Source organism: Halichoerus grypus, chromosome 11 (genome assembly GCF_964656455.1).
Source record: "Halichoerus grypus chromosome 11, mHalGry1.hap1.1, whole genome shotgun sequence".
In the NCBI taxonomy this organism is placed as follows: Eukaryota; Metazoa; Chordata; class Mammalia; order Carnivora; family Phocidae; genus Halichoerus; species Halichoerus grypus.
In genome coordinates this window covers 20,538,938-20,564,443 of record NC_135722.1, presented here as the reverse complement: position 1 = coordinate 20,564,443, position 25,506 = coordinate 20,538,938, and the positions used below count along the sequence as shown (strand labels likewise).

The 25,506-nt window shown below is 38.8% G+C and overlaps 1 protein-coding gene across 33 annotated transcripts in view; it reads right to left on the bottom strand.

Annotated features, from left to right (window-relative positions):
• Positions 1-310: 310 nt before the first annotated feature.
• The window catches only part of LRRC4C (leucine rich repeat containing 4C), a 1,180,850-nt gene continuing 1,155,654 nt past the window's right edge, over positions 311-25,506 (bottom strand). For 24 of the 33 annotated variants that reach the window (XM_078058151.1, XM_078058147.1, XM_078058155.1 and 21 more), the window contains 3 exons: positions 23,717-23,768; positions 23,399-23,465; positions 311-2,405 (listed from right to left, as the gene is read on the bottom strand). In XM_078058151.1, the coding sequence (XP_077914277.1) occupies positions 441-2,363 (1,923 nt within the window). In that variant the 5' untranslated portion in view covers positions 2,364-2,405; positions 23,399-23,465; positions 23,717-23,768 and the 3' untranslated portion in view covers positions 311-440. The remainder of the gene's footprint in view (positions 2,406-23,398; positions 23,466-23,716; positions 23,769-25,506) is intronic. The other 9 variants (XM_078058178.1, XM_078058173.1, XM_078058166.1 and 6 more) reach the window with 3 other exon arrangements.

The following is a 25,506-nucleotide window of genomic DNA, read 5'->3' as shown; positions in this document are numbered from 1 at the left end:
ATTCCCCATTGGACTACTTCATAAGGGCATGAGGGAAAGAAAGGAGAGAGGAAAAAAAAGAAAGAAAGACAAAATAGACTGGATCTCACCACTAGAATTCACCATAAAAATCTCAAAGTGTAACAGAATTCTTACAAAATTTCCTAGGCCAGTTCTTTAGGGACTTGAGATCTCCTATGAAAAATATGGCAACCAGGGAAGGCAGGGATGAGATGTGGGAAAATAGTAAATAAGTGCAGCAAAAACAGGTTCTGAGGAATACACATAATTTTGTCTGCTTTAGATCACAATAGAATTTTTAATAAATAAATTTCTTTTCTTTTTTGTTTTTTTTTTGTAAAGACACTTTTTTGAAACAGTAGATTTAGCCCAGTCATTTGTGTCATTTTTAATAAACTGTCTTTTTTTTATTGTTTGTTTTCTGTAACTCTGTAAATGTTTTAGATTTGAGTCTCTTGTACATTGTCTTTAGAGTTCATTCGGATCAATAACGGTTCATGCACTGAACTGTGTATTGAATTTATTGTGTTAACTGTTGTTGTGTGGTTGAAGGGAGATTTGTAAGAGTTATAGTGATTTAGGTGCTCATGCTCGATAGCAGGCATGGGCAGGTGGCTTTCCATGGGCGCATCTCCTGTAATCTCATCATCCACATTAATGATTTCAACAGTCCTTGTTGGGGCATGGTGGTTTTGCCGATGGTGCTGCTTCCTCATCTTGTAGAAAATGACCAGCATCACTGCAGCCATGAGTGTGATGGCCACAAAACAGCCAATGATGATTTTGGTGGTCTTCATGACCTCATCGATTCCCGGGATCCCACTGTTTATGTCAGTCACTGGGATGGTGAATGTTTTTTCTGTCGACCTTGTGCTCTGTGGCGTGAGAGAGGTGGTCACATTGGTAGTCTCCCAGTCGATCACTGGAGTGGGGCCCACGTTGTTATCTGTGGTCCGTGCCTCATCCTGAGAAGGTTCCATAGTCTCTACTGTGACGGTTGAAAAGTAAGAGAAGGGAGTAGTGGTTGCTGCAGTAACATTCAGGGTGGCGGAAGCAGTGGTATTTCCAACGGAATTACTCACCATACACGTGTACATGCCTGTATCTTGCACGGTTACATTCGTGAAGTTTAACGTGCCGTCACTGAGCACAGCTATCCGCACTTTGTATGCCCCATGTGTCATGACCGTTCCATTTGGAGTAATCCAAGATACAGAGGTCAGGGACGTGGAGGCCCGACATTTCAGCTCAGCTGCCATGCCCTCAGTGACATTGAGGTCTGCTGGGGGCTCCACAATCACAGGAGCATAGCATGTGAAATAATTCTGGTCAAGCTCCCCAATGTACCTCCCTTTCAGATTGGGAGGAGTGTTACAGCGAGCACAACAAGCTGTGTTGGAGGGGGCCATGTCTTTTATCCACCAGCTGAGCCACAGTATGTCACAGTTACAGTTCCAAGGGTTGTGATGTAAGTGTATCCGCTCTAGATGATGCAAGGGTGTGAAGAGGTCATGAGGCAGTAATGTTAGATTGTTGTGTGCCAAGTTTATCTCCACGAGTGACTGAAGGTTATCAAAGGCATTCCGTTCAATCACTTGAATCTGGGACTGGATCATCCACAGTTTTTGAAGGTGCATCAATCCCTGGAACGAGCCAGGCCTGATGGCCGACAAATGATTCCCAGAAAGATCCAGCTCATCTAGTTTTATGAGAGGTGTAAGGTTAGGGATTTCACGGAGGTTGCACATGGCAAGGTTCAAATACCTCAAGTTGGACAGACCTTCAAAGGCACCTTCTGAGATGTATGAAAGCCTTTTCAATTCCCCTAAGTCTAGTCGGCGCAAAGAAGGGATTCTGTTAAAAGCATAAGAAGGAATGCTTTCAATGGGGTTGTTTCGCAACCAGAGCTCCTTCAGTTTAGACAAATATACAAAAGCTCCATTTGGGATGGTAGTAAGACGATTGTCAAAGAGTTCCAGAGTATTGAGGTTTGCCAGACCATTGAAGGCCCCGATTTCAATTGTTCTAATATGATTCCTACTCAACTGTAGGATTTCCAGGTGCCTCAAGTGCTTGAAGCTGTTCACTTTGATGATCTGGATTTGGTTCTCATGGAGGTTCAGCAGCCGCGTGTTGGTGGAGATGCCATCTGGAACCTCCCGTAGGTTTTTCCGGACGCAAATCACCTTGCTGAACTGGTTGCTGCAGGAGCAGACGGAAGGGCAGGTTTGAGCCCGCACCAGACCAGCCACCACAAGAAGTTGAAGAGCCAGCAGCACCACAAGCAGGGGGTCAAATAGGGCCCTGTTAAACCTAGGACCTATCATTATCTGCTGTGGATGTAAGGTCATCTTGTTCAACATTCATAATTTATCTGGTGTTGGTCCTTCTGGAGTTCAAATAGTCTGCAATATAAGAACAAAAAAGAGTATTAGATCTCCTCCAAATGTCTTTCTGGAGTAATGTCAGTGATACAGTGTATCAGCTAAAGCCATCATTTCTCAGACTAAGCAAACAACAAATCAAATGTCCCTTATTGAGCGATGTGGCTCAATTCTATATTTATAGAGAAAATGTTTCTGTACTTCAAATTAGCAGTTAGCCACAGTCCATATCTACCAGATATGCACTCACAGAGGAATGAAAGAATGAGGTGAAACACCTTACTATAGTGTTTACCAACCAAGTATGACTTGAATACATGAGGACAAACGAGATGTACTCCACCAGAAGGTTCAATGGCCAGACCAGATTGGAAAAGTTCAGAAAATAAGATTTGGGGCTATACCCAACAAACTAAAAGCTCCCATGCAAAATCAGTAATAGCTGATATTTTATTGAGAGTTCTTCTATGTGCCAGGCACCATGGGCTATAGACTTCACAAACAATCCTAACCAGGAATAGCTATATAATTTGCAGGGCCCAGTGCCCAATGGAACTGGGGGATGGCTTCTTAAAAATTACGAAGAATTTCAAATCTGTAACAACAGAGCATTAATCAAGCATGGGCCCTTTTGTGAATGGGGCCCTTTTAAATTACATAAGTTGCGTGGATCGATCCTTTCTCTTCCTTACAGCACTTCTCTGAGTTAGGGACTTCTATAGTCTCCATTTCCAAAAGGAAGATGTTTAATCACAGGGACACTAACATGCCTGAAGTCACAAAGTTCGTAAGTACAGAACCAGGACTCACACACTCATCTGATTGGTCCAAGAGTATATGATCTCAAATACTCCATGAAAAAGTTTCCGGGAGAATGATGGCAAAGGCAAAATATTTTTTTCATGATTAGTTTCTCTAAAATACCTTTTTGGGGGGTGACCTCAGCTGTAAACCCTGGCAACTTGATTTATAGTACCTGTGAAGATACACTGAAACAATGGCATGCACAAATGTACATAAACTTTTAGAGATTTTCAAATACCCAAACTCATTATAATATAGCAACTGCTGCCTATAGGCAGACATACCACAAATTAAATCATTTCTATGAAACATAACTTTTACGTACAGAAGATATCTTAGTATAACAGAAAAACTATATGTCTTGTACCCCTACTCTCACTGATTTTAAGTAGATTTGTGGGAAGGGGAATAAAATAACTCACTTTCTGCATCTCTTCTGACACAAGAAGAAATTTTAAAGGAGCTTGGGTTACCCAGTGTATGTCCCATTCTTATCATGCATTGGGCACTTGTATAATGACTTCTTCTAAATCTCTCATCTCAATAAACAGTGTCTCTTCTATGAATCTCTTGGAAACAAACAAAGGAAAAAAGGGATGGGGGATCACTACATTCTAATTCAAAAAGGCACTAATTTAGTACTTATTATGTGTCACCTTGGACAACTTACTGATCTCTCCATGACACATCCTCCTCACTTGCAAAATGGGAATGATAATAGTACATAACCCCTGTGTTGTTGTGAGGATAAAATGAGTTAATGCAGATAAAGCCCTTAGAATAATGCCTCCCACATGGTAAAAACTCAGTAATGTTAGATATTATTATTACTGTCCATGCTGTTTCTCTCACCCAGACATCTTGCTGAGTACCAGGCATATAAAGATGAAGAATATCATCCTTACCCCTGAGGAAATGATAGTTCAGAAGGTGAGACAGATAGGTAAGCAGATGAATTACAATAATATATATTCACTGGTATGAGACCCAGCCACATTGGGACAAGGGCACTGATGTCAGATGAGCTCAGTCTGTGCTGGTAAATCAGAGGATTTTCAAAGAAGAGGATCATCTGATCTAGGTTTTCTAGAAGAAGTTGATTTAAAAAAAAAAAAAAGGAAAGAAGAGCATTTTAGGCAAGAACCATCTTGAACCAAGACAAGGACCCATGAAAGATGCTAGTACATCCAGGGACCAGTAAACAGTTCCCTGTGGCATGAGAACGGAGGGCCTGGGAAAGAGACTTAGTTCTTTCTTCGGGGCTGTAGCAGCGCTAGACTGACTTTTCACACCACCTAGTACTATGATCGTTAGTCCCTGGTTCTGTTTCTCCCACTAGCCTGTGAACACCATGAGGACAGAGGCCATGTCTGATGGTTTTTCTCACTTGTCACACTGTAGGCACTGGATAAAAAGGCTGTTGTGTATGTGCAGAAACAGTTACTATCTAGTTACAACTCTGTGTATGTGTAGTGATAGGCACTAATATAGTAATCATGACTTTCTATCTTCTATATTTTCTTTTTCTTTCTTTCTTTCTTTCTTTCTTTCTTTCTTTCTTTCTTTCTTTCTTTCTTCTTTCTTTTTTTTCTTTCTTTCTTTCTTCCTTCCTTCCTTCCTTCCTCTCTCTTTCTTTCTTTTTTCATCCTTTCTTTTAAGAGAGAGAGAGAGAGCTCACCAGTGGGGGGGTGAGAGGCAGAGGGAGAAGGAGAGAGAGAATCTTAAGCAGACTCCACACCCAGCATGGAGCCTGATGCAGGGCTCCATCTCACGACCCTGAGATCATGACCTGACCCAAAATCAAAAGTCTGGACGCTTAACCAACTGAGCCACTCAGGTGGTCCTATCTTCTATATTTTCTTATGTTTTGGTATCTGGGGCCTTGTTGTTCCAGAGAGACCCCTCCACGGGCTAGCCAATTCTTAGAGATAGTAAAAGACTTGCCCACAAGCATGCCTTTCATATGCAAATCAATCAATCTGAAGCCTATACCCCAACCACCTTCTTTATCAGGATCTCACAGGGCTAGCCAATTACCAGCCTGCTTACCCTGACTTCTCTTGCTTTTTCTCACAAACCATGATAAAGGCTCTTGCTCAGATTTTCCCTTGCTCCCTGTACCCCCCTGACTGACCCTGGTGCTTCCTTGTGTGGCCCCCATGTGGCACGGCATGCTCCCTCCTCTTGGGAACTGTGAGTAAAAAAAAAAAAAAAAAATCTTCAATGACGATTGCCTCCTGATTTGTCTCATCATACAGAAATAATAATAAAATCTACATTTTAAAACAACTAATCACTAAATAATGGGGCCCTGCTCATTTTATTAATCTTGTTGATGGCTTTATAGGTCTATTCTATTGTCCCATTTACACTGTGACAACAATATGATTGGTAGGCTTCTCACCCTGAGCTAGATTAGGAGTTATTTTTTATTGTAAATTTAAACATGACCTTAAAAACCCTTGTAGATTTCCACTTTAAATAGAACCCTACTTAAATTTCCAGTAACACAACCACTGAAAATTTTTTATTCATATGATTTGGTGTAGTTTTACATTTGCTCCCCTCTCTCCAACACACAATTTTTAGGTAATTGGGCATTTAGAAAGTAGCACATAAAATCTCTGATACATTAACTGATGGGTGTTTTTAGGATTGGGGTCCCAGGGTCCTGCTCCTCTAGTTCACCTCCCATCTCCCACCCTATGACTCTCAGAATCCTAGGGTCTCTGGCAATAGAGATATAGAAAAATAACTGATTGACTGGACATAGCACAGAAGTGAAGAAGCTAAGTCATTTGCTTAAGATAAGCCATTTGCTATCCTTTTCTCCTTAAAATAAGACATAGCAAAGGGAGCCATGTTCCATGGTCAAGGGAGAAGGCTCTGGTAAAGACTTGCTAAATTTAAATAGCTGCTTAAACCTCCATGTCTCTACAACTGGAAAAGTTACTTCACTTCTCTTTACTTTCCTGCCTGTAAAAGAGAAACACCACTGTCATCTACTCAAAAGGCTTTTGTTAGCAATATCACATTATATATATATCATATATACATATATATGTATATATAGTAAGTTTATATATAAACTTACCAGCTCATAATAAGCAATATATAATAAATATTTAAAACATATTCAAACTAAAAATAAAGTGATGGGACGCTCAGTTTCTTCCTCTTATATAAGATAGGAATAACACTTATATCTATTATTCAAAGTTATGGTAAGGATTAACTGCAATGATCAGAAGCATGCTTTCATATGCAAATCCAATACATTGCAATTAATTGTAGAGTGCATGTGTCTCTTCCTTTTCAATCCCCAGGCTGTCTTATTTTCTATTTCTTGCTTACTTCAAGGTCTTCCTGCTATTGCTATTAATGAGATTTCCTATAAATCAGTCATAAGTAACAATTTATGAATTATAGCTGGTTCAAAGGTAATTTATAACCCACAGAAAATAATGCTTGGTACATGCACTGAATCGAATAAACCACTATCAACAAAAGGTTTTCTATTTTAAAATCTAAATTATGTTACTTTACATTTAAAGCTATGTTTCAACATCTCTTTCATAAGATGTTTTTATCACATCAAAAAGAAATCAATTTTAAAGTACGCACTATCCATTATAATGTCATCTGACAGCATTTACAAATGGACCTGTATGGGTTTTGGATTAAACTGTAATACTTTTAGCCTTGTCCCAGAGGATATTCTGACTTTGTCAACAGACCTTTCTTCTTTCCCTACCCACGCTTCAGTGCACTGAGATACAGGGGTGCTTTATTTAGCACAGTATCATTGCTCAGTTAGCATAAACTGGGTTTGGTATTGGAACTAGTTTGGAGCCAGGTAAAAGAAAGGTGAATTTATTAGCCACAACTACTCTCCCCCACAGAACACACACTCACACTCACATGTATCTGCGACAAAACCCCTAAATACTGAGAACCAAGACCACTTGCCCCACACTCAGCCTGGACACTGAGACCTCCAAACCATACCTTTCTGTTGACATAATCATGATTTTGCTCTTCCATTGTCTTTATTAGCATCTCTATCTTTGGGGACTCTCCTGTCCAAGCAAATGGTTTCATTGTCCTTCTAGGAACTTGCCCAAAGATCCAACAGTTCTTTCATAGAAAGCATCTAATGGCAGTCTATACTTAAGATTCTTTGAATCTCTCGCCTCACTTTGCTGTTTTCACAAATCTTGGATGGCTGTACCATAATTTTTACTCTCTCCTAATCAACCTCCCACAGTGAAAACTCCTCTCAAATCAGACTTCCAATTCTCCATAAATTCTGTCCTAATCTTCACCACGCTACTAACAGATACTCCCATACCTTTGTGAGATGGTGACCTCCCTTAACAGAGTAAGAAATAAACTCGCTCTGTCTTTTCAACAGGTTGTGTTGGGAGACAGCTTTTAACAGCACTAAGTGTGGATTATTCATTTAAATTATGCTTGAACCTCTCTTTCTCTCTTTCTTCACATTTGTTGCCTACTCAACATCCTCATCCCTTATTCTTTCCCTAGAACATTTTGTTCAGGAATCTTCACTCCCATCCTAAAAAAAAAAAAAAAGAAAATCACAAAACTATATTATCTGCTTTGGAAGAGGCTGACCCAGGACTGCTGGGTAAACAGAATTTGGTTGAAGGTAGGGCTAGCCAAATTTTTCCTGTAAAGGGCCAGATAGTAAATATTTTAGGCTTTGCAGGCCATATGGTCTCCTGTTGTAACTACTCTATTCTGCCATTGTAGCCTAAATGAATGGATATGGTTCTGATTAAACTTACTATGGGCACTGAAATTTGAATTTCATACCATTTTCACATGTCTCAAAATATTATTCTTTTTTTTAAAGATTTTTTATTTATTCGTTTGAGAGAGAGAGAAAGAGAGAGAGCAAGCACAAGCAGGGTGGAGGGTTAGAGGGAGAGAGAGAAGCAGACTCCCCGCTGAGCAGAGAGCCTAATGCAGGGCTGGATCCCAGGACCCTGGGATCATGACTTGAGCTGAAGGCAGATGCTTAACTGACTGAGCCACCCAGGCGCCCCTCAAAATATTATTCTTAACATTTTTTTTCTATTTAAAAATTCTAGAACATTCTTAGCTTCCAGGGCTAACCTTTTGGACTATAGTTTGCTGAGCTCTTGTCTAAACAAATATTGGTTGCACCATTTCTGTTGCTAGAGACTGAATAGGTCTGGACATATGACACAATTTGGCCAATGAGATGTGAGAAGAAATCAGCTGAGGGGTTCAGGAAATTTTTTTTCTCCCACTAAAAAGAAGAAAAACATGGGGAAGAAATAGTTCTTTATTCTGTTTCTGGGTATTGTTGTGAGTGTAAGATGCCTAGAGTTGCTGAAGCCATCTTGTGGCCAAGAAAGGAGGAAGCCTAAGAATAAAGCAGTTATGCCAAGGACGGAAAATGGAAAGAGGGGAAGAATTTGTATTTTTGATATTCGTGATGGACAGCTGAATTAATGAATCCTGTCACTATCTTTCCTCTATATTTTCTTAGTATTTAAAATATTCAATTCCTTATAGTATAAACAATTACTTTTTCCTGGTTACTTACAGTGAAACCTATCTGACATACTCATTCTCCTTTCTCCCTCTCCCCTTGCCTCCCTCCCTCTCTCTTTTTTTCTCTCATGATCTCCCCATTTCTGGAACCAATAGCAAAGAAACAACAAGTAAGGCAGTAGAAAAATTCTGATTTCTTGTACCGTTATAAATTTGAGACCTACCAAAGGAAACAATGTAAACTGAGGCAACATGAACTGCTTGTCAGAAAGGAGGTGAGGCTCATCCCTATCATGCTAAAAGGCTTTCCATTACAGTCATTTCTCTGGATAACTCTTTCATTTTTAAAGAGTGCTAGAATACACCGGAGAAGGAAAAACAACACCTCAAATAATACCATTATCAAAGATAGCTTACCTCTCCAAATCAAAATTATTCTATAAGTATTTTCTAATATAATTCACTTTTTCCCAACTGAAACCCAATTTTACAAGTCTGTTGAGTTTTCTCTACTCCATATATAATATTATGTAGCTCTGCAGATTTTCAGGGAGAAGAAAATTTTTGTAACTGTGCCTAGGGCTGACCCTCTAGGCAAATGTAATGGAAGTGATATAACATTTAAATGGCTGTAAGCCAGGGACTCAACCTGTCAAGTCAACAGGAGGTTCTTTGGCTGAACATACTGACCTGGCAATGTTTCCAGAAAATTATAAGAAATTGAGCTGAAGAAGATGATGATGATGACACCTGAGTCTGCATTTTCATTTTTCTCAAAGACTTAATCTGATTTATATAAAATAATACATATTTTGGGGTTTAGAGGTGACACAATTGTAGTATCAGGTGAAAAGAAACAGCGAGTAGAGAGAACTATGTATTAAAAAGAAAAGGGAAAAAAAAGCATGTGGCCAGCATGCTGCTATTGTTTGGAAAGTATAGTCAGGAGTATAAGAATGAAATTGGCAGGTGCCTGGGTGGCTCAGATGGTTAAGCATCTGCCTTCGGCTCAGGTCATGATCCCAGGGTCCTGGGATCGAGTCCCGCATTGGGCTCCCTGCTCAGCGGGGAGCCTGCCTCTCTCTCTCTCTCTCTGTCTCTTATGAATAAATAAATAAAATCTTTAAAAAAAAAAGCAACATTTAAAAAAAAAAAAAGAATGAAATTGGCCAGGCCTTCTAGAACATCATAATCTCATTGGAACTATAATACAATTTTACGAATTCATATAAAAAATAAAAACGTGTACATATAGGTGTCCTGGGTACTAATGCAAACAAACATATTCAATATTTAAATGCCATAAAGGATTGTCAGAAGTCACAGACAATCAGGGAAAGTTTTAAGAAGAGGATTCAGGATTGTATGTAGGTCTTTTTTTTTTTTTTTTAATGTTATGTTAATCACCATACATTACATCTTTAGTTTTTGGTGTAGTGTTCCATGATTCATTGTTTGAGAATAACACCCAGTGCTCCATACAGAACGCGCCCTCTTTAATACCCATCACCAGGCTAACCCATACCCCCACCCCCTCCCCTCTAGAACCCTCAGTATGTAAGTCTTTAAGGGGACATAAACTTGCATTGAGTCAGGGTGGTGGTGGAGGAGGTAAGAGATTACTTAAAAAAGCAGAGGAGTAGGAGCATGAAATGAAGGAAAACTGACTTCCTGGAAGCAGAAGGCTTATGCTGCAGAATTTAGATGGTTGAGTTGGCCCAACTGAGGGGCGCTGCAAGCCTGGTGGAAGTTTGGATTGCTTCAATAAAGAGACTTAGGAAGAAACCGCAATCCCCTTAGGCAGGAAAAGGTTTGATGAGAGAGCACTGTGTATAAAAGAATGATCTGCCCTTGTGTGTAAAAGAAATTGGAGAGAGGAATGGTTGATGGAAAAGTCCTGTGACTTCAATAATCGACATCCCTAGCATTACTTTAAAACTGAATGAAACTGATCCTCAATCTGATGATCTGATAACTGAGATGTGTACAGGTTGAAATTAATTAGCCCTAGCTGAAACCCTGTAGAGCATGAAATACCAGTGAAGGCAAAATCAGCTTCTGTATGTGGTCACATTAAAAAAATATATCATTGTACACAGGGATCAGGGTATGATTTTTGGAAACTCTGATGTGCATGTCAGGAGAGAGGCATCTCTGATCTCTGGCGCTGCTCTGCTCTGTAAATGGCACAGAAAGGACTACTAAACACACATTCAGTTTTGGTTCCCTAATGAAATGCTATACTTTCCAACTTGAAACAATGCTTAAGCACAGAAAGAGCCAGAAACTTATATTAGCAAAACCTAGAGGAACAAAAACCAGATCGAGAATAGAATGAGGAGGGTTGGAGGGTTGGCTTAGTATTACTGACTGATCTTCGGCAAATTGGCTTCCTCCACGTTGCCCCTTTCTAAGTGGGAGTGATGGTAATAACATTAATAAATAGACATTGAGAGGATTGCTTGAATTAAATGCCATAGCATATACTAAAAACAAATCCCCAAACCTGTCTCTGCACCTCCCAAATGCCACTAACACACAGCCAGTTAATTGTTCAATGCAAAAACGTTAAGAATCTTCCTTGACTTTTCTTTTTCTTTATTAATATCCAGCACAACACTATTCATGTGACTTACTAAAATGTAACTGGATCCATCTACTTTTCCTTTTGACCCTCTCTAGGCCAAATCATCTTCATTTCTAACTTGGACCACTGAAATACCTTCTGACCAGTTTCTCTACCTTTGCAATTGCCTCACCTCACCTCTCCATACACATTTAAAGTGAATTTTTAAAATATCAATATGTTCATGTCATTCTTCCGTTGAAATGCTCCTATTAGCTCCATATCATTTTAGAGCAAAATGCAAACTGTTTTGGTCCCCAAATCAAAATCATCTGATACCTGCCTGCATCTCGGACCTTTCAACTTCTCTTCATCCCCCTTCTCTCTTCAACCACATTGGACTTCTTGGGTCCTCAAATGCTCCAAGTGTTGTCCTCCCTCAGGACCTTTGCAGTAGGGTCCCCTCTGCCTGCACCCCGTCCTTTGATTTTTGCATGGTTGGTTTTCCTTGTCCTTCAGAACAGCCCTTAAATTTTTCCTTTTCAGGAAGTTTTTTCTGGACCATCCAGCCTAACGAAGCACCTCTACCACTCTCAATCGCATCACCATATTTAATTTCCACTATAATACTTATTACTGGTATTTTTCTCATATACTTAGATGCTTATTTTCTTACTGCCTGTCTCATCTGAGTGGAATATTAAGTTCCACAGAGCAGAGATTTGTTTGTCCTATTCAGTAGTTTTCACCTGGATTAATGTTCATCAAATATTTGCCAAAGGTATGAATGAATAAATAAATGAATAAACTCGTGTCTAAGCAGCCTGTAGATAGTTAAGGCTATAAATTCATTGAGGACCTAAATGATGTCACATTCACTAATTGATCCCTAGCATCTAGTAGAGTCCAACTCACACAGTAGGAATTTCATCAATTTCTGAAATGTTTGTCTAGTTTTTAACTATTTTCACAGAAGTCCTTCCTTCTGGGGAGCACAATGCAATAAAAAGCTCATTTCATTGTTTTCAAGCTCCCTTTTCTATTTTGTTTGTTTGTTTGTTTTCAGGGGAAGGCTTCCCTATTTCTTTCTTTATTATTGTCAATAGCAGCCCTGTTTAAGTTTGGCCAAACAATGCCCTCTGCTGTATGTGCCTAAAATAACACGATTGCCTTGAAATTCTAATGTAGATAATGCATAAGTTGTTCTCCTGATTTCATTCTTCACATAGCACCTACTTGTACATCAGAGGTAGGGAGGTTTTGCTCAGTTTCCAGGTCACTCCATTGGATCAGGGCACTTAGAACAGAGAACAAGAATTTGTATGGCAGAAAGTAAAGTAATCTTCAAATCCCCCTTTAAAATGGAAGAGCTTCTTGATCATCATGTTTCTGCTTCTGGAACTCATTTGAACTATTAATTAGAAAATCCATGGGTGAAAAAAAGACCTCCTAATTCTTTTGTCACAATCCAAAGGAACAAGATGGAATAGGCAAGGGGTTATTGTAAGTGGTCGCAGCTCCAACTTTGTCTTAGCTACAAAAAGTCAAATCTACTTTATGTTAGAAAAGCAGACCCAGAAATATAGCCAATGACTTGGCAAGGCTAAAAATAAAATTAATTTGTTTTTTCCTGCTTGTTTAGTCTCACATGATGCAAGAGAGATAAACATACCTGGCATGAAGTTTCTGGCTGGTTATGAGTCCTTTTGATCATATTCACTTTTTGACGTTTATTATTTATGAAGAAATGAAATATAGATGACTGACTTGTTCCTCAAATTAAAGGGTGGAATTTGAAGTGTTCAGGGATATGTTTGTATTTTTATGATAGATGTTTGCTCTGTTGGTTTTGTGAAATGAATAACCAAAGAAAAAACTTGCAACCTCAAGCTCCATATACTGCTTGATATTTCATTCTTCAGGAAATGAAATAAGACTGTCCCAATTATCAGAAATGCCTGCATTCTCCTTTGCACTAATATTTTTAAGTCTAGATCCTACCAATGCATAAAAACTTTACTTCTCTGCTTTTCCTTTTCATTCTTTCTCTTTTCTCAGGTTCAGGGCCACAACATGATTAATACATGTTATTTTTTATCTCTAAAATTGGCCTTTTCTTCTTATATTTTCCTAGCAGAGATCTATGCAGTTAACACTTTGCAATTTAGTGTATCGAGCCCCAGGAACCTAGACAATCACAGTTCAAGAAAACAGAACCCACCAATAGTTTCCATTTGCTTAGAGAATGAAGCCTACATCCCTTACTGCCTCTACCCACTAGATGCCAGTAGCACCCCCAGTTGTGAGGATCTAGTGTCTCCAGACATTGCCAATGTCCCCTGGAGGGCAAATTTGCCCTCTTAAAAACTACCGCCTTAGTGTGACACACAGGACACTCCATGATGCTGTGCCATACTGCTTTCCCAGTCTTATCTCCCACTGTTCTCCATAATACAGTCTAGGCTGCAGTCTGTTCCTGATTCTAAAAATATGCCTCCTACTTTTCCTCTTCAGAGCTTTGCTCCTGTTTTTCCCATTGCCAGGAATGTCCTACTCTGATTTCCCTGTCAAAATTGTACCCAATCTCAGAGCCAATTTTACAGTGACCATTTCTATTTGACCTTCAATGGTCTTACTGGCTGGGACTTATCTATCCTTCCATAAGTGTCTGTAATGCTAAGACAATAACATTTATCAAATCTGTGTTTGAATCTAAATGTTTGGGTATGTATTCAACCTATTTAATCATAAGCTTCTGAAAGACAGGAACTGGATGATATCTAGGCATGCAGTAAATATTTGTTGAATTGCATTACTGCATGTAGCCCCCATTTTAATTCATAGTCAGGAGCCAGGATGATAAGCTAATTTTATAATAACAAATATCATATGAAGGTCCATTGATAAGACCTGTATGAGAACCAAAAAAGTTAAAATAGTATACAACTTAGTACAAATGATAAAGAGGGGGGTTCAGTAATTACTCCTTGCCCTCTCATGCACAAAAACAAAAATGTAAAAATAAATTCTGAAAAAGTAGATTGCCCCAAATCAGCATGTAAATGTGTGATTGAAAACAATAGACTAGGTAAAAATTTCTCTTTACCAGCAATAAGCTGTATCCTGAATATTACATCCAGACTACATGGCACATTGTAACATTATATCTTTCATTATATATATATATATATATCTTTAGATAATATATAGCTTTCATATATATATATATGAAAGAAGGAAAGGACAGAAAGACAGAGGAAAGAAAGAAAGAAGAAAGAAGAAAGAAAGAAAGAAAGAAAAAGAAAAAGAAACAAAAAGAAAATAAAAGAGGCTCAGGAAAAGGTTGGTACTTACCAACTACTTATATAACTAAGTGAAGGCTAATGGAATATAGAGTTTTTAAAAAAAATCAGAGATAAAAATGTGTGTAGTATCCATCTGTGAAAATGCCTAGAGGTTGGATACTCTGATTTATATACTGCATCGTTTTGAGAATACACGATTTAATATATATAGAAGGATTTAGAACAGTGCCTGGTACATAGCCAATATTATATGAACATTTGTTGTTGTATTTATTGTTACTGTTATTTGTCTAGTCCCAGTGACAGCTGCAGTCCAATTATGGAGAATGATTGATACATCAGACAATTATAATCTGATGCTAAAGCAATTTGAATCGTACAATTAAGTTTTCTTAGTTTGATTTCTCATCAACTGCCTTATTGAATTATAATGTTTTTCCATGAAAATGCATAGTTCAATCCAAAGGTTCCTAAGAAGCTCACGAATGGATTTTAAACCATTTATGAATCTCTTGAAATTATATGCAAATTTTTGTATAAATGTGGAGATTGTATATTTTTATAGGAAGATTATTCATTGGTTTTACATCATATTCTCAAGGAGATTTATGACTCCAAAAAAGTTTAAGTTCTACATAAAAAGATTTGACAGACTGAAGTACTTGAAGTGTCTGTTATAGTCTTAGCTATAATTTAACAAATTGGCATTCTGTTCTCTATATTCATTTCTTATGTATTTATAAGTGTGACTACAACTTTCTCATGATGAGCTATCCAAATCAAATTTCTGAGAGTACAAAACAAAGGACAAGACCCATGTCTTGAGTAAATACTTCAAGATGAATGTCCATTGGAAAAGGTCTTGGAATGCTGTCTTCCCTCATGACAATGATCCTTGCCACATACATTAACACTGGTATTCAGGTGACAATTTGCCACTCCATGTCATTTTTTAAAGGAATTTGTGTCAATGTAAGAATCAGGATGCTGCATGATGAAATGAGGACTTCTCTGCTCCAGAACCATCCGCCCCTCATTTAGCCATGGATTATTCCTTAAAGGAAAATTCACTGAGGTAGTGTAACTGAATTGTTAATGTTTATCTATCTCTTAGAATATTTTGGGTAGTTTTGACTGATGCCAAAAGAGAAAATATCATGCTTATTAATATTAGTGAAGATTGTCTGTATAACAGGAGTAAATCAAAAAGTAATATTCTGTTACAACTAATACAACCAAAATCCCAATAAGAATCTCCCCCCATACACACAGAAACACAAAATCTATTGTTGAATGAGGCTAAACTGCAGAAATTAGACACATGTTTTAGCCTCTCAGGATGCACAATAGGATGATTCTAGGCTTTCAGTTTGAAAAAGGGGAAAAAAAGCAGATAAAAGAGGCTGAACATTTCAAATTATGTTTAATGAAAGTATGAAAAATTATTTTTCTCATGACATTCTTCTATCAGTCCACAGAGGCTAATGATTATTCTTTTATATATTCATATTTACATTAATATTTATATATTCTTACGTCCAGGTTAATGACAGGCAAGTAACTAAAGAAACTTTTGAAAATCTAACAAGTCCATCTTTAACATAAGCCCTTGGCAAGGCAGGTAGAGAAGGATTTGATTTCAGGAAGTTGGTAATGCCGTTAATGACCTTGCTTCCCATGCTTCCTTTGGATTGATGACTAGCTAGGAGGAGTTGATAGCCATTAACCCTCAACTGCTCATTAATCCTTAGGAAATGCCCTGTGCAAGGTCATCATTGCCTTTATAGGTTGAAAACAAACAAACCAACAATAGCATCCAAAAGGCATATAGATTTTTATAATGAGTAATGCAATTTAAATTGCCATGCTTGGGAATCTGAAGAGAATAAATACATATAGAGAGTCATTCCTATTTTAAAATCACCTTCCAATGTTCTATCAAGTACTTTCTTCCCTGTTTATTATTAAACAGTACAAACCCCAAATTTCCTAGACAGTAACCAAACACACACACACACACACACACACACACACACACACATACACACACATATATAATCTCCCCAGGCAAAGTACTAATGATGTTTGGGATTCATTTCATAGTAGGATGTTGGGAAAGAGAACCGGTAAAGTCATTTCAGCTCTAATAATATATGCTTCCATGTACGGGTACCAATACTGTGTGAACTTTCCTTGTGAGGGAATCCCTTCCACTCAGTAACTCCCCATCACTGATCATTTGAAACACTGTGCTGTGACAAGCCTAACATAAACAACAGTCATGAACCAATGCCAAACGTTACACTGAGTAAGTGTGTAGGTGGTTGTGCAGATCATTAGAAGTAGCCTGGTACTCAGAGGGAAGCAGGAAGGTGTGAACAGTCAGAGAAGTCTATGTGGACATGTGATTTAATAGGAGATATGGATTTGAATAAGCACAGTTCTCAGTTCTTGACACTTAGGACCCAGTGTCTCCCTGATATCAGGTGTCTCACAGTATAGTGGGATTCATAAGGAGTAAATAAGGGATCTAATATAGCAGAAAGTGCTAAACAAGAATGCACAGCATGTTCTAGGAGAACACAATAACTGAAGAAGAAAGAGAGAGAAGGGAGAGAGTTTGCTGGAGAAGAGGCATGTGGTTAGTGGGAAACGTATGAAAGTGAACATGAATGTTGGGAAGAGAGGCACAAGGTGACTCCTATGAGGAATCTATACTAAAAACCAGTGGGAGAGAAGGTAGGATAAGTAAAATAATACCAGATTGTGATAAAGAGACAGAAAAACACCTTAAATTCTGTATTAAGTCATCAGATGGGTTGTAGGGACTTGATTTTTCTCCTTGTGTTAGAAGGAAATAGTATTATGGGAAGAGTATCTAAGGAAAAGCAAATTTGCAATAGTATGGAGCATGGATAGTGAAGAGTACACTGTAAGGTCTGAAAGCCTACTAAGAAATTATTTCAATAATTGAGGAATAAAAAAAAAAAAAAATGAGGGCCTGGACTAGGCTCTCCTTTTTAGCTAAAATATAGGTTGACATGACATTAAGATTCTCACATCTCTGCTCTACAATCCTTACGCCGTGAGACTCCCTTCATATTTCACCAACTTCCTTGATTCCTGACCCATGATTGGCTGCTCTGATGTCTGTATATTTCAGACTCTCTAAAACATCAGAGCAAACCTGTCCATCAGGTCCTGGCTCCTACTGAAGACCTCGGAGCCACCACCTGCCAGTTTTCAGCATGATTCAAGAGTTTAATAAATTCGCCAAAATGACCCACAAAAACATGATAAGGAAACTCTCTTTAATTGAGTCTGTGTTTATGAGATCTGAGCAAGGGGAGGAAACAGAGTAGACTCCTTCTGTGATTTCCAGGCAACGTCCTTTAATCAGAATGCAGATAGCAGGGATGGCCTCTTAATTGGAACTGCAGCTGGTTTCAAGTAACCTCAACACTGTTAACATTGCATAATGACAAAAGCTTGGTGATGACATGTCAGATAATGGGAATGACTGTAATCAGTGATTTCTTTGTTTCCCCCTAATGACCGCAAAAGAGGGAATTATATGGCAGATGCAGACGTTTGGAAATTGGATTCTTAGTTATTTAGTTAAGGCAGTCCTCATTTTGCTTGGTGCCGTGTTACACATAGGTCATGCATACTGGCACCGAGGCCTCTCTTTTTTTTGCACAGTTCTCTTATAACAGATTTGCTCTCAGTTACCATGGAACCTTGCAACATGAAGACTCCGTTCCAATATGAACAAGCTTCAGTTAACGCAATACTGTGCAAAACAAGAACCCGGAGTATTATCTGATACTCATTGGCCTAAAACTCATCATTTCCAAAAACATACCATGGAGAAAAAGATCAGGAAAATCCATGAAAAGCAATAAGGAACTGGATCCCCTATGGTATCTTAATGGAATAAGAAAGTAGGGATGCCCGTGCATGTCCCTATTTAAGTCATTAGTTAACTACTTTTTTCCTTGGTTTGGATAATGAAAATTACTTCTTGGTTATTTCTCCCACCATTTTTTTTTTTTTTTAATTCTCTAAAGGATGCATCCTAGAAAGAATAATCCAAATAAAAAAACACAGGGGTGATAGTCAGATCCTAATACAGATATCACAGATGGGGGACAACGATACAAACCACTTAAACTTTCTGTACCCTTCTGTAAAGTGAAGACAGAATGAATACCTGTTCCTCCCATGCCAAAGAAATACTGGAAAGGTAAGGTTTAATCAAAAATAAGTGTAACATAAAAAAAAAAAAAATAAGTGAACAAAAAGCAAAATCCACAAAATCAGGGTAAATTCTGATACTTTTGTCACTCCTACACTCCCCAGCCCCATCCTTGAAGCTGCAACTGCCATGTGCACAGAAATGGAAGGTGGATAGAGATGTGGGCAAAATCCTCAGACAAGTGGTTGGAAAACTACTGCCCATGGACAAAATCTGGCTCACCATCTGTTTTGTTTTTTTTTTTCAATGAAGTTTTATTGGAATACTTCCACACTCATCTGTGTATGTACTCTCTATGGCGGCTTTCACATTAAAGTGCAAAATTGTGTAGTTACGATAGACTATAAGGCTTGCAAAGCTCCAAATGCTTACTTACTGACCCTCTACAGAAAGTCTGCTGACCCTGCTCTGGAGTCATGATTATAAAAATAATCCTTTTCTTATTCACTCCCTTCGACCCCAAAACTGCCAAGATGATCCATTAGGGCATTGCAGAAAAACATTAAAAATTTTTTTTATAAGTAACTTTCATCTCAGAAATAAAAGAGATTCAGTTTTACTAATTTAGCAATGGTTCCAGATGTCACGTAACATATGTGAGGAGTCCTGAGCAAAAGAGGGAGTTCCATAACACAGCGGGGTAATCTGTGGTACAGTTACTTGTTCATAGGTTTTCAGCACTTGGTGACATACTACAATCTCTGTGGGTCTGGCTAAGTGGCTTCAGGGATTCTTTTATTCAGTTTCTACGAAAGAACTAACCCAAAATGGAGAAAGGAGCATAAAGGGAATCTTTCAAAGAGAACACAGAATGAATATTCTAATAATAAGGCAAACATAAGCACACCACAAGTAAAAATGGCAGAGCTAACATCTTCTCTCCTAGGATGAGCCTTTGAAGTCTTATGATGATTATCTATTAAAGAAATGTTCATTGTGATTAATCTTGTATATGTATATATATGTATACATATATATAATCTTGTATATGTATATATGTGTGTGTGTATATATATATATATATATATATATGAAAGTAAACATGCATATATATATATATGTAACACTTATGCTCTCCAGCAATCATGTCCCATCCCACTCTTGTCCAAGCTGTTTACTCTTCCGGAATTCTTTAGATGCCCACCAACATCTCTGACTGATACATGGCTTCTTTTCAGTTCTTTCCTCCCATTTCACCCCACCCCACTAAAGCATATTGCTATGCAAAATCAATGCCTCCTCTGTCCCTGGGATTGAGAAACATATTTCTGCATGCCCCTTTGGATCCTGGGAGAATGACCTGGAAACAGGTCCGTAAAAGACAGACTGTGTAAGTACCCTCTGCTTCCTTCCTTTCCTCCCTCCCTGCTAAAAGTGTCTTCCTCTCACGATTTGTTGGAAAGATGAATTCAAATCTGCTGGGTGAAGCTTTAAAACTCGTGAACATAGAACCCAAATTAAGAATCATAGACTTTGAAAGTTTTAATTTTAAAAGGAACCCCAGAGACTCCACTTCCTCTTTCACTATATGGAGATCTGGTCAATAACTGAATCTCTTTTTTCCTCACCTGCAAAGTGAGCATAATATTTTTTTGTCCCTCTTTTCTCATTACCGGGATAAGTTTAGATAGTTTATGAATTGTGACATGACTTATAACTTATAAAACTATACATATTAGATAGACTTTGGAGACTGATCATTTTTTACTTTGAATCCATAGTCAAAAAATAAAAAATCAGAAAGGTGGGGGAGGGAGGGAGACAGAGTAAAAACCACAACTCTCTATGTGGTAGATACTCTGTGTACTTTACATATGCTTTACTTAATCCTCATAACAACTTCATGAAGTAGATGCTGTTTGTAGCTTACTCCAAACCACACAATTAGTAGCTGATCTCAGGTCTGTCTTGATACACCCTTTTAACCACTGCACCAGATGGATACACTTTCTACAGCTATGTTGATTTGGAGAAGCAATTTACTCTTTGGCAACTCATTTCTTTACTTTTCTTTTTTTTTTTTTTTTAAGATTTTATTTATTTATTTGACAGAGAGAGACACAGCGAGAGAGGGAACACAAGCAGAGGGAGTGGGAGAGGGAGAAGCAGGCTCCCCGCGGAGCAGGGAGCCCGATACGGGGCTCGATTCCAGGACCCTGGGATCATGACCTGAGCTGAAGGCAGGTGCTTAACGACCAAGCCACCCAGGCGCCCCTTGGCAACTCATTTCTAAAGGGATGAAGAAAACACCGGACTTATGGTGTACTGGCTACATTATTATAACTAATCTTAATGAAATACCGTTTCTTAGAAGTGCTCGTATTCATTATGTCTTTGCGAAACCAAGACAGAGCCTCTATGCACTACAATCAAGGCTTTTCAACCAGCCTGTTGTGGGATCTAGACTTCAACCACCAGGCCAAGGTTCATTTTTCTTCCAGCGTACTGCCTGGCAAGGCATGTTGTGGGATCAACTAAGACAACCTAAATGTCAGTATCTAGCAAAATATCAGGCACACGGTAGACACACAATATACAGTATTTTTTTTTTTCCTAATTAACTCTTTCTTTCTCTTGGAATATGATCAGCGCAATGATTTTATGCTCCATTTATTTATTTAATTTATTTTTAAGATTTTATTTATTTATTCGACAGAGAGAGACAGCGAGAGAGGGAACACAAGCAGGGGGAGTGGGAGAGGGAGAAGCAGGCTTCCCGCGGAGCAGGGAGCCCGATGCGGGGCTCGATCCCACCACCCTGGGATCATGACCTGAGCCGAAGGCAGACGCTTAACCGACTGAGCCACTCAGGCGCCCCTTATGCTCCATTTAGAAGACTGAAAATCAGGACTGAGGAGAAAGAAATGTCAGTTCAGGTTGCCTAAATCAAGGAAAAGCCGTAGCTGGGGTGGAAATATGGACTGTGATATACAGCCCGCAAACTTTCAACTGGCAGCCAAGGGTTCCTTCTTACCAGCATGTGCTTCCTTAGTAAACTTCACTCTCGATTCTTTTGTTTTTGAAGAAAAACATTTCCAGCTAGTAACACAATTACACTTAAGTATCAGAGCTCATTTTAGTATTATTGCATTTGTTAAATCTAACTGAGTCCAAATTACTTCCTCATTGCTAATAAGAGAAGGGGGAGGAGGAACAGAGGAGGAGGGGCAAGGGGAGGAGGAGGAGGACGGAGGGAAAGAGGGTTTCCAGGGTTAAAGGAAGAGAAAGAGATATAGACACAGAGTAACAGGAAAACAGAGAGATAGCAACACTGCATGTAGCCTCAAGTCCAATGAACGTCAGTTAAACCCGCTGCCCACAGTTTCTATGGAAACCCCTTAAGTTAAGAGTGGAACACAGACATTTTTTGGACTGCAATTCACAAGCTGTTTATTTAATTATGATGAAACATGAGACTGTTAGGGACAATACTATTATCATACTGATAGCATTTAGAATTCAACGAATAGGTATGGCAAAATAAAAAGTTAAAAAAAATTTAAATCATTACCTTCACGTGAATTGCACGCAAATAAAATGTGTCTTGTTTTTACAGGACTTCATACGCTATTTCCTGCAGGCAAACCTCAAATTAGCCAAATGACATTCATTAAAAGGGAGTTCTTCAGAGGCCTCATGCCAATTATACCCCCCCATGCCCAGTGAACAAAACCAAGGTCACAGCATATTTTCAATTAAACCCAGGATAGCACCAAAGTGCAGCACAGCTGGAAAAGCAAGCACATTATTACCCCCTAGATCATTTGTGAGCAATGAATAGGTCTCTGGTGTTTTTCTGTTTTGTAGATATTTGAATATAAAAATAAAGAAAATGGCTTCAGATTAGCTTTTGCCTTCCAAAATAAACAACCACTTTTAGGGCATTACTCCTGGTGGCCCAAAGAAGAATGATTGGAAGCTATCACTTTTTTGTCCCTGATGATTGGAAAAGGTTTGCTTAGCCTTTACTTTGGCCACAGGGAACCATGTGATTGATGGACTCATTCATACTCTTGTTCCCTCACTAAAGGAACACAGAGTTTCCACCTACTATGTATCAGGCACTGTGCTAGGGACAAGGGAGGCAAGAAGATTAAACCCCAGTCCTTAGCTTAATTACAGACTTTTTAGAAGGGAATGCATTAATTTTACTGATCAATATTTATGGAGGGACAACTATGGCTCATAGGCATTAGACTGCAGAGATAATAAATCCAGGACCCTGCCTTCCAGGAGATTACAATTAAATGGAGACAAAAAGACACATAATCATAAGTCATAGAGCAAGGAGTCGGTGCTCCTGTCTGCTGCCTCATGGTATCTCGCTGTAGAGGTAGAAAAGCTACCTACGGATGTTGTGCTCCAGAAGGGAAATGTATTTATGCAATGGCATGAGTGGCTGGTGCAAGACAGGGTGACGAGGGAGCTTTGGGAATATTTCTGTAGGAGAACCACAATTCCAGATCTGTCTATGAGCCACCTCTACCCTTATAAAATCTTTAGCCCATAAAATATAACTGAAGGAGGAGGCACTCACAAGAGAAATGAATCCCAAGGAGAGTCATCTCTGGTGTCAAGCTGGGAACATGAAGGCTGTTTCTAAGCTGGCAAAGAGAAACATACAAGAAATTTGCAAATATGACTCAGGGAATATGTCTTTTCTACTATACTGCAGCCTGTTTTTTGAAATTCAGTAGTGATTTGCAGTAGCTGGGCTTCCCACAAGTTGCTCGTGCTAGCAAAGCCAGTCGTTGCTGTTATTGGATTTGACAGTGTATAATGAGCCACTTCACATTAGCTGCTGTTGTGGTGTTCAGCATATTGTGGGAAAGATTTAGCATGAATCATCACCCACCTAGCTCTCCATTGTGGTCTCTATGCTGTAAACAGGTAATGTGTGTGCCAATCTAAAAAAACAAAAAAAATAAAAAAGCATCCATTAGAACAATTCAGTACATTTCTGGATCTGCTGCCACCAACATCACCACAGACAACACTGGTGACAATATTTATTGAATTGCCACTGTATTCTAACATTCTCCTGGGCAGAGAGCCAAGGCAGCTATTTTAACCACTGGCCGTTTGCAACAATGCATGTTTTAATGCCAATGAAAAAATGCGTTTGGAGTCAGAAGACCTATTGTCTACACTTGGTTCTGACTTATCAGATGCATGACCTTCAACAAATCACACTTTCTCTCTGATCTCCAGTGTGTTGATCAAAACCACCTCTTAAGATCAAAGGAGATAAAATATTTTGAATATGGGTAGGAAACAGTTAAACAGAACACACCAAATTACTAAAGTCAAATGGGATGCTAAGAGTTTGACATAGGCATGAGCTGTGAACACCAGCTGTTTCTTTTCCCCGCATCCAAACACAAAAGAGATGCTAACATCTCCTCTTCCTCTCCATCCCGATTCCTATTCCCGCCCCCTTTCCACACTCCTACGGCAATGGCATATTAAAAATTAGAATCTGAGCTTGAGGGCCACACAGTACTTAGAGCAAAGCAACATGAAGAGACAGTACTGGCAGTTTGCAAAGCATAAGAAGTAAACTAAAGAATCTTTAATTCCCACAAACACAGATCTTTACAGCCGAAGCTTAGACATACAGTTGGTACAAACAGTACGAAGCAGAAACCCTGAGCAAGTACAGATGGGAAAAGCCCACACAATTAGTAATCAAGATCAAGGGACTGACATGGATATTGAAATCACCAAGAATTCTATCAGGAGTAGGATTGGAAAGAAAAGCAGGGAGGCAGGTGTTAAAATCTTCAAGGAATGAGGAGGAGTGAAGTGTGGGTCTGCTGGTGACTCCTACAAGGAGGTGCTAGCAGGATGCACAGTCTGATGGTGTAAGCTTCAGAGCTGGGCACTTTACTGTGTTAGATGTTTCTGTGTGGAACACAGAATGTAAGTAAATGTACTTCTCAAACTTCAAAGCAATAATGCCGCTAGTGAATATTACTATTATTATATAGGTAAAACTGAGTATAATTAAAATTTATTTCAGAGATGATCTGTGGATTTTCTGTTATTGGTTTTTAAAGGATGTGTAACTCAATCTTATAGAAAGTTTCCCCAAATCTCATGATTTCAAGAACCCTGGAATTAGGAAACATGAAATGTGGGTGACAAGTTAACATGTCAGGGTTTATAATAATGTGAGAGCAAGGCAGTGGGTAACAATTAGTGTGTGTAGAGGGGGCAAAGAAGAGGTAGGAGGAGAAAACTCATGTTCATTGCTAAATGAAGTAGCCAATTCTCAATTCTTATATTGGACAAAAATTAGCAGTATTTGACATAGTGACCACCCTGTCCTTTCTGAAACACTGTCTGCACTTGACTCCTGGGAAACCACTCTCTCGATTCTCTTTCTACCTCAGTGGTTAATCTGCTCTACCTCCATCACTAGTTGTGCATTATCCGTCAGGCCACTAAACCCTGGAGTGTACCAGAGCTCAGTTAGTGGACCTATTCTTTGTCTAGACTCGTCTTCCACGTGATCCCATCGTGGCTTTAAACACCCTCTACAAACATACATCTCCAGTCTACAATGAAGACTTGTACATCTAACTGCTAACTCAAGACCTCCACTTGGAGGCATCAAAAATCAATCTGTCCACTAGAAAACCC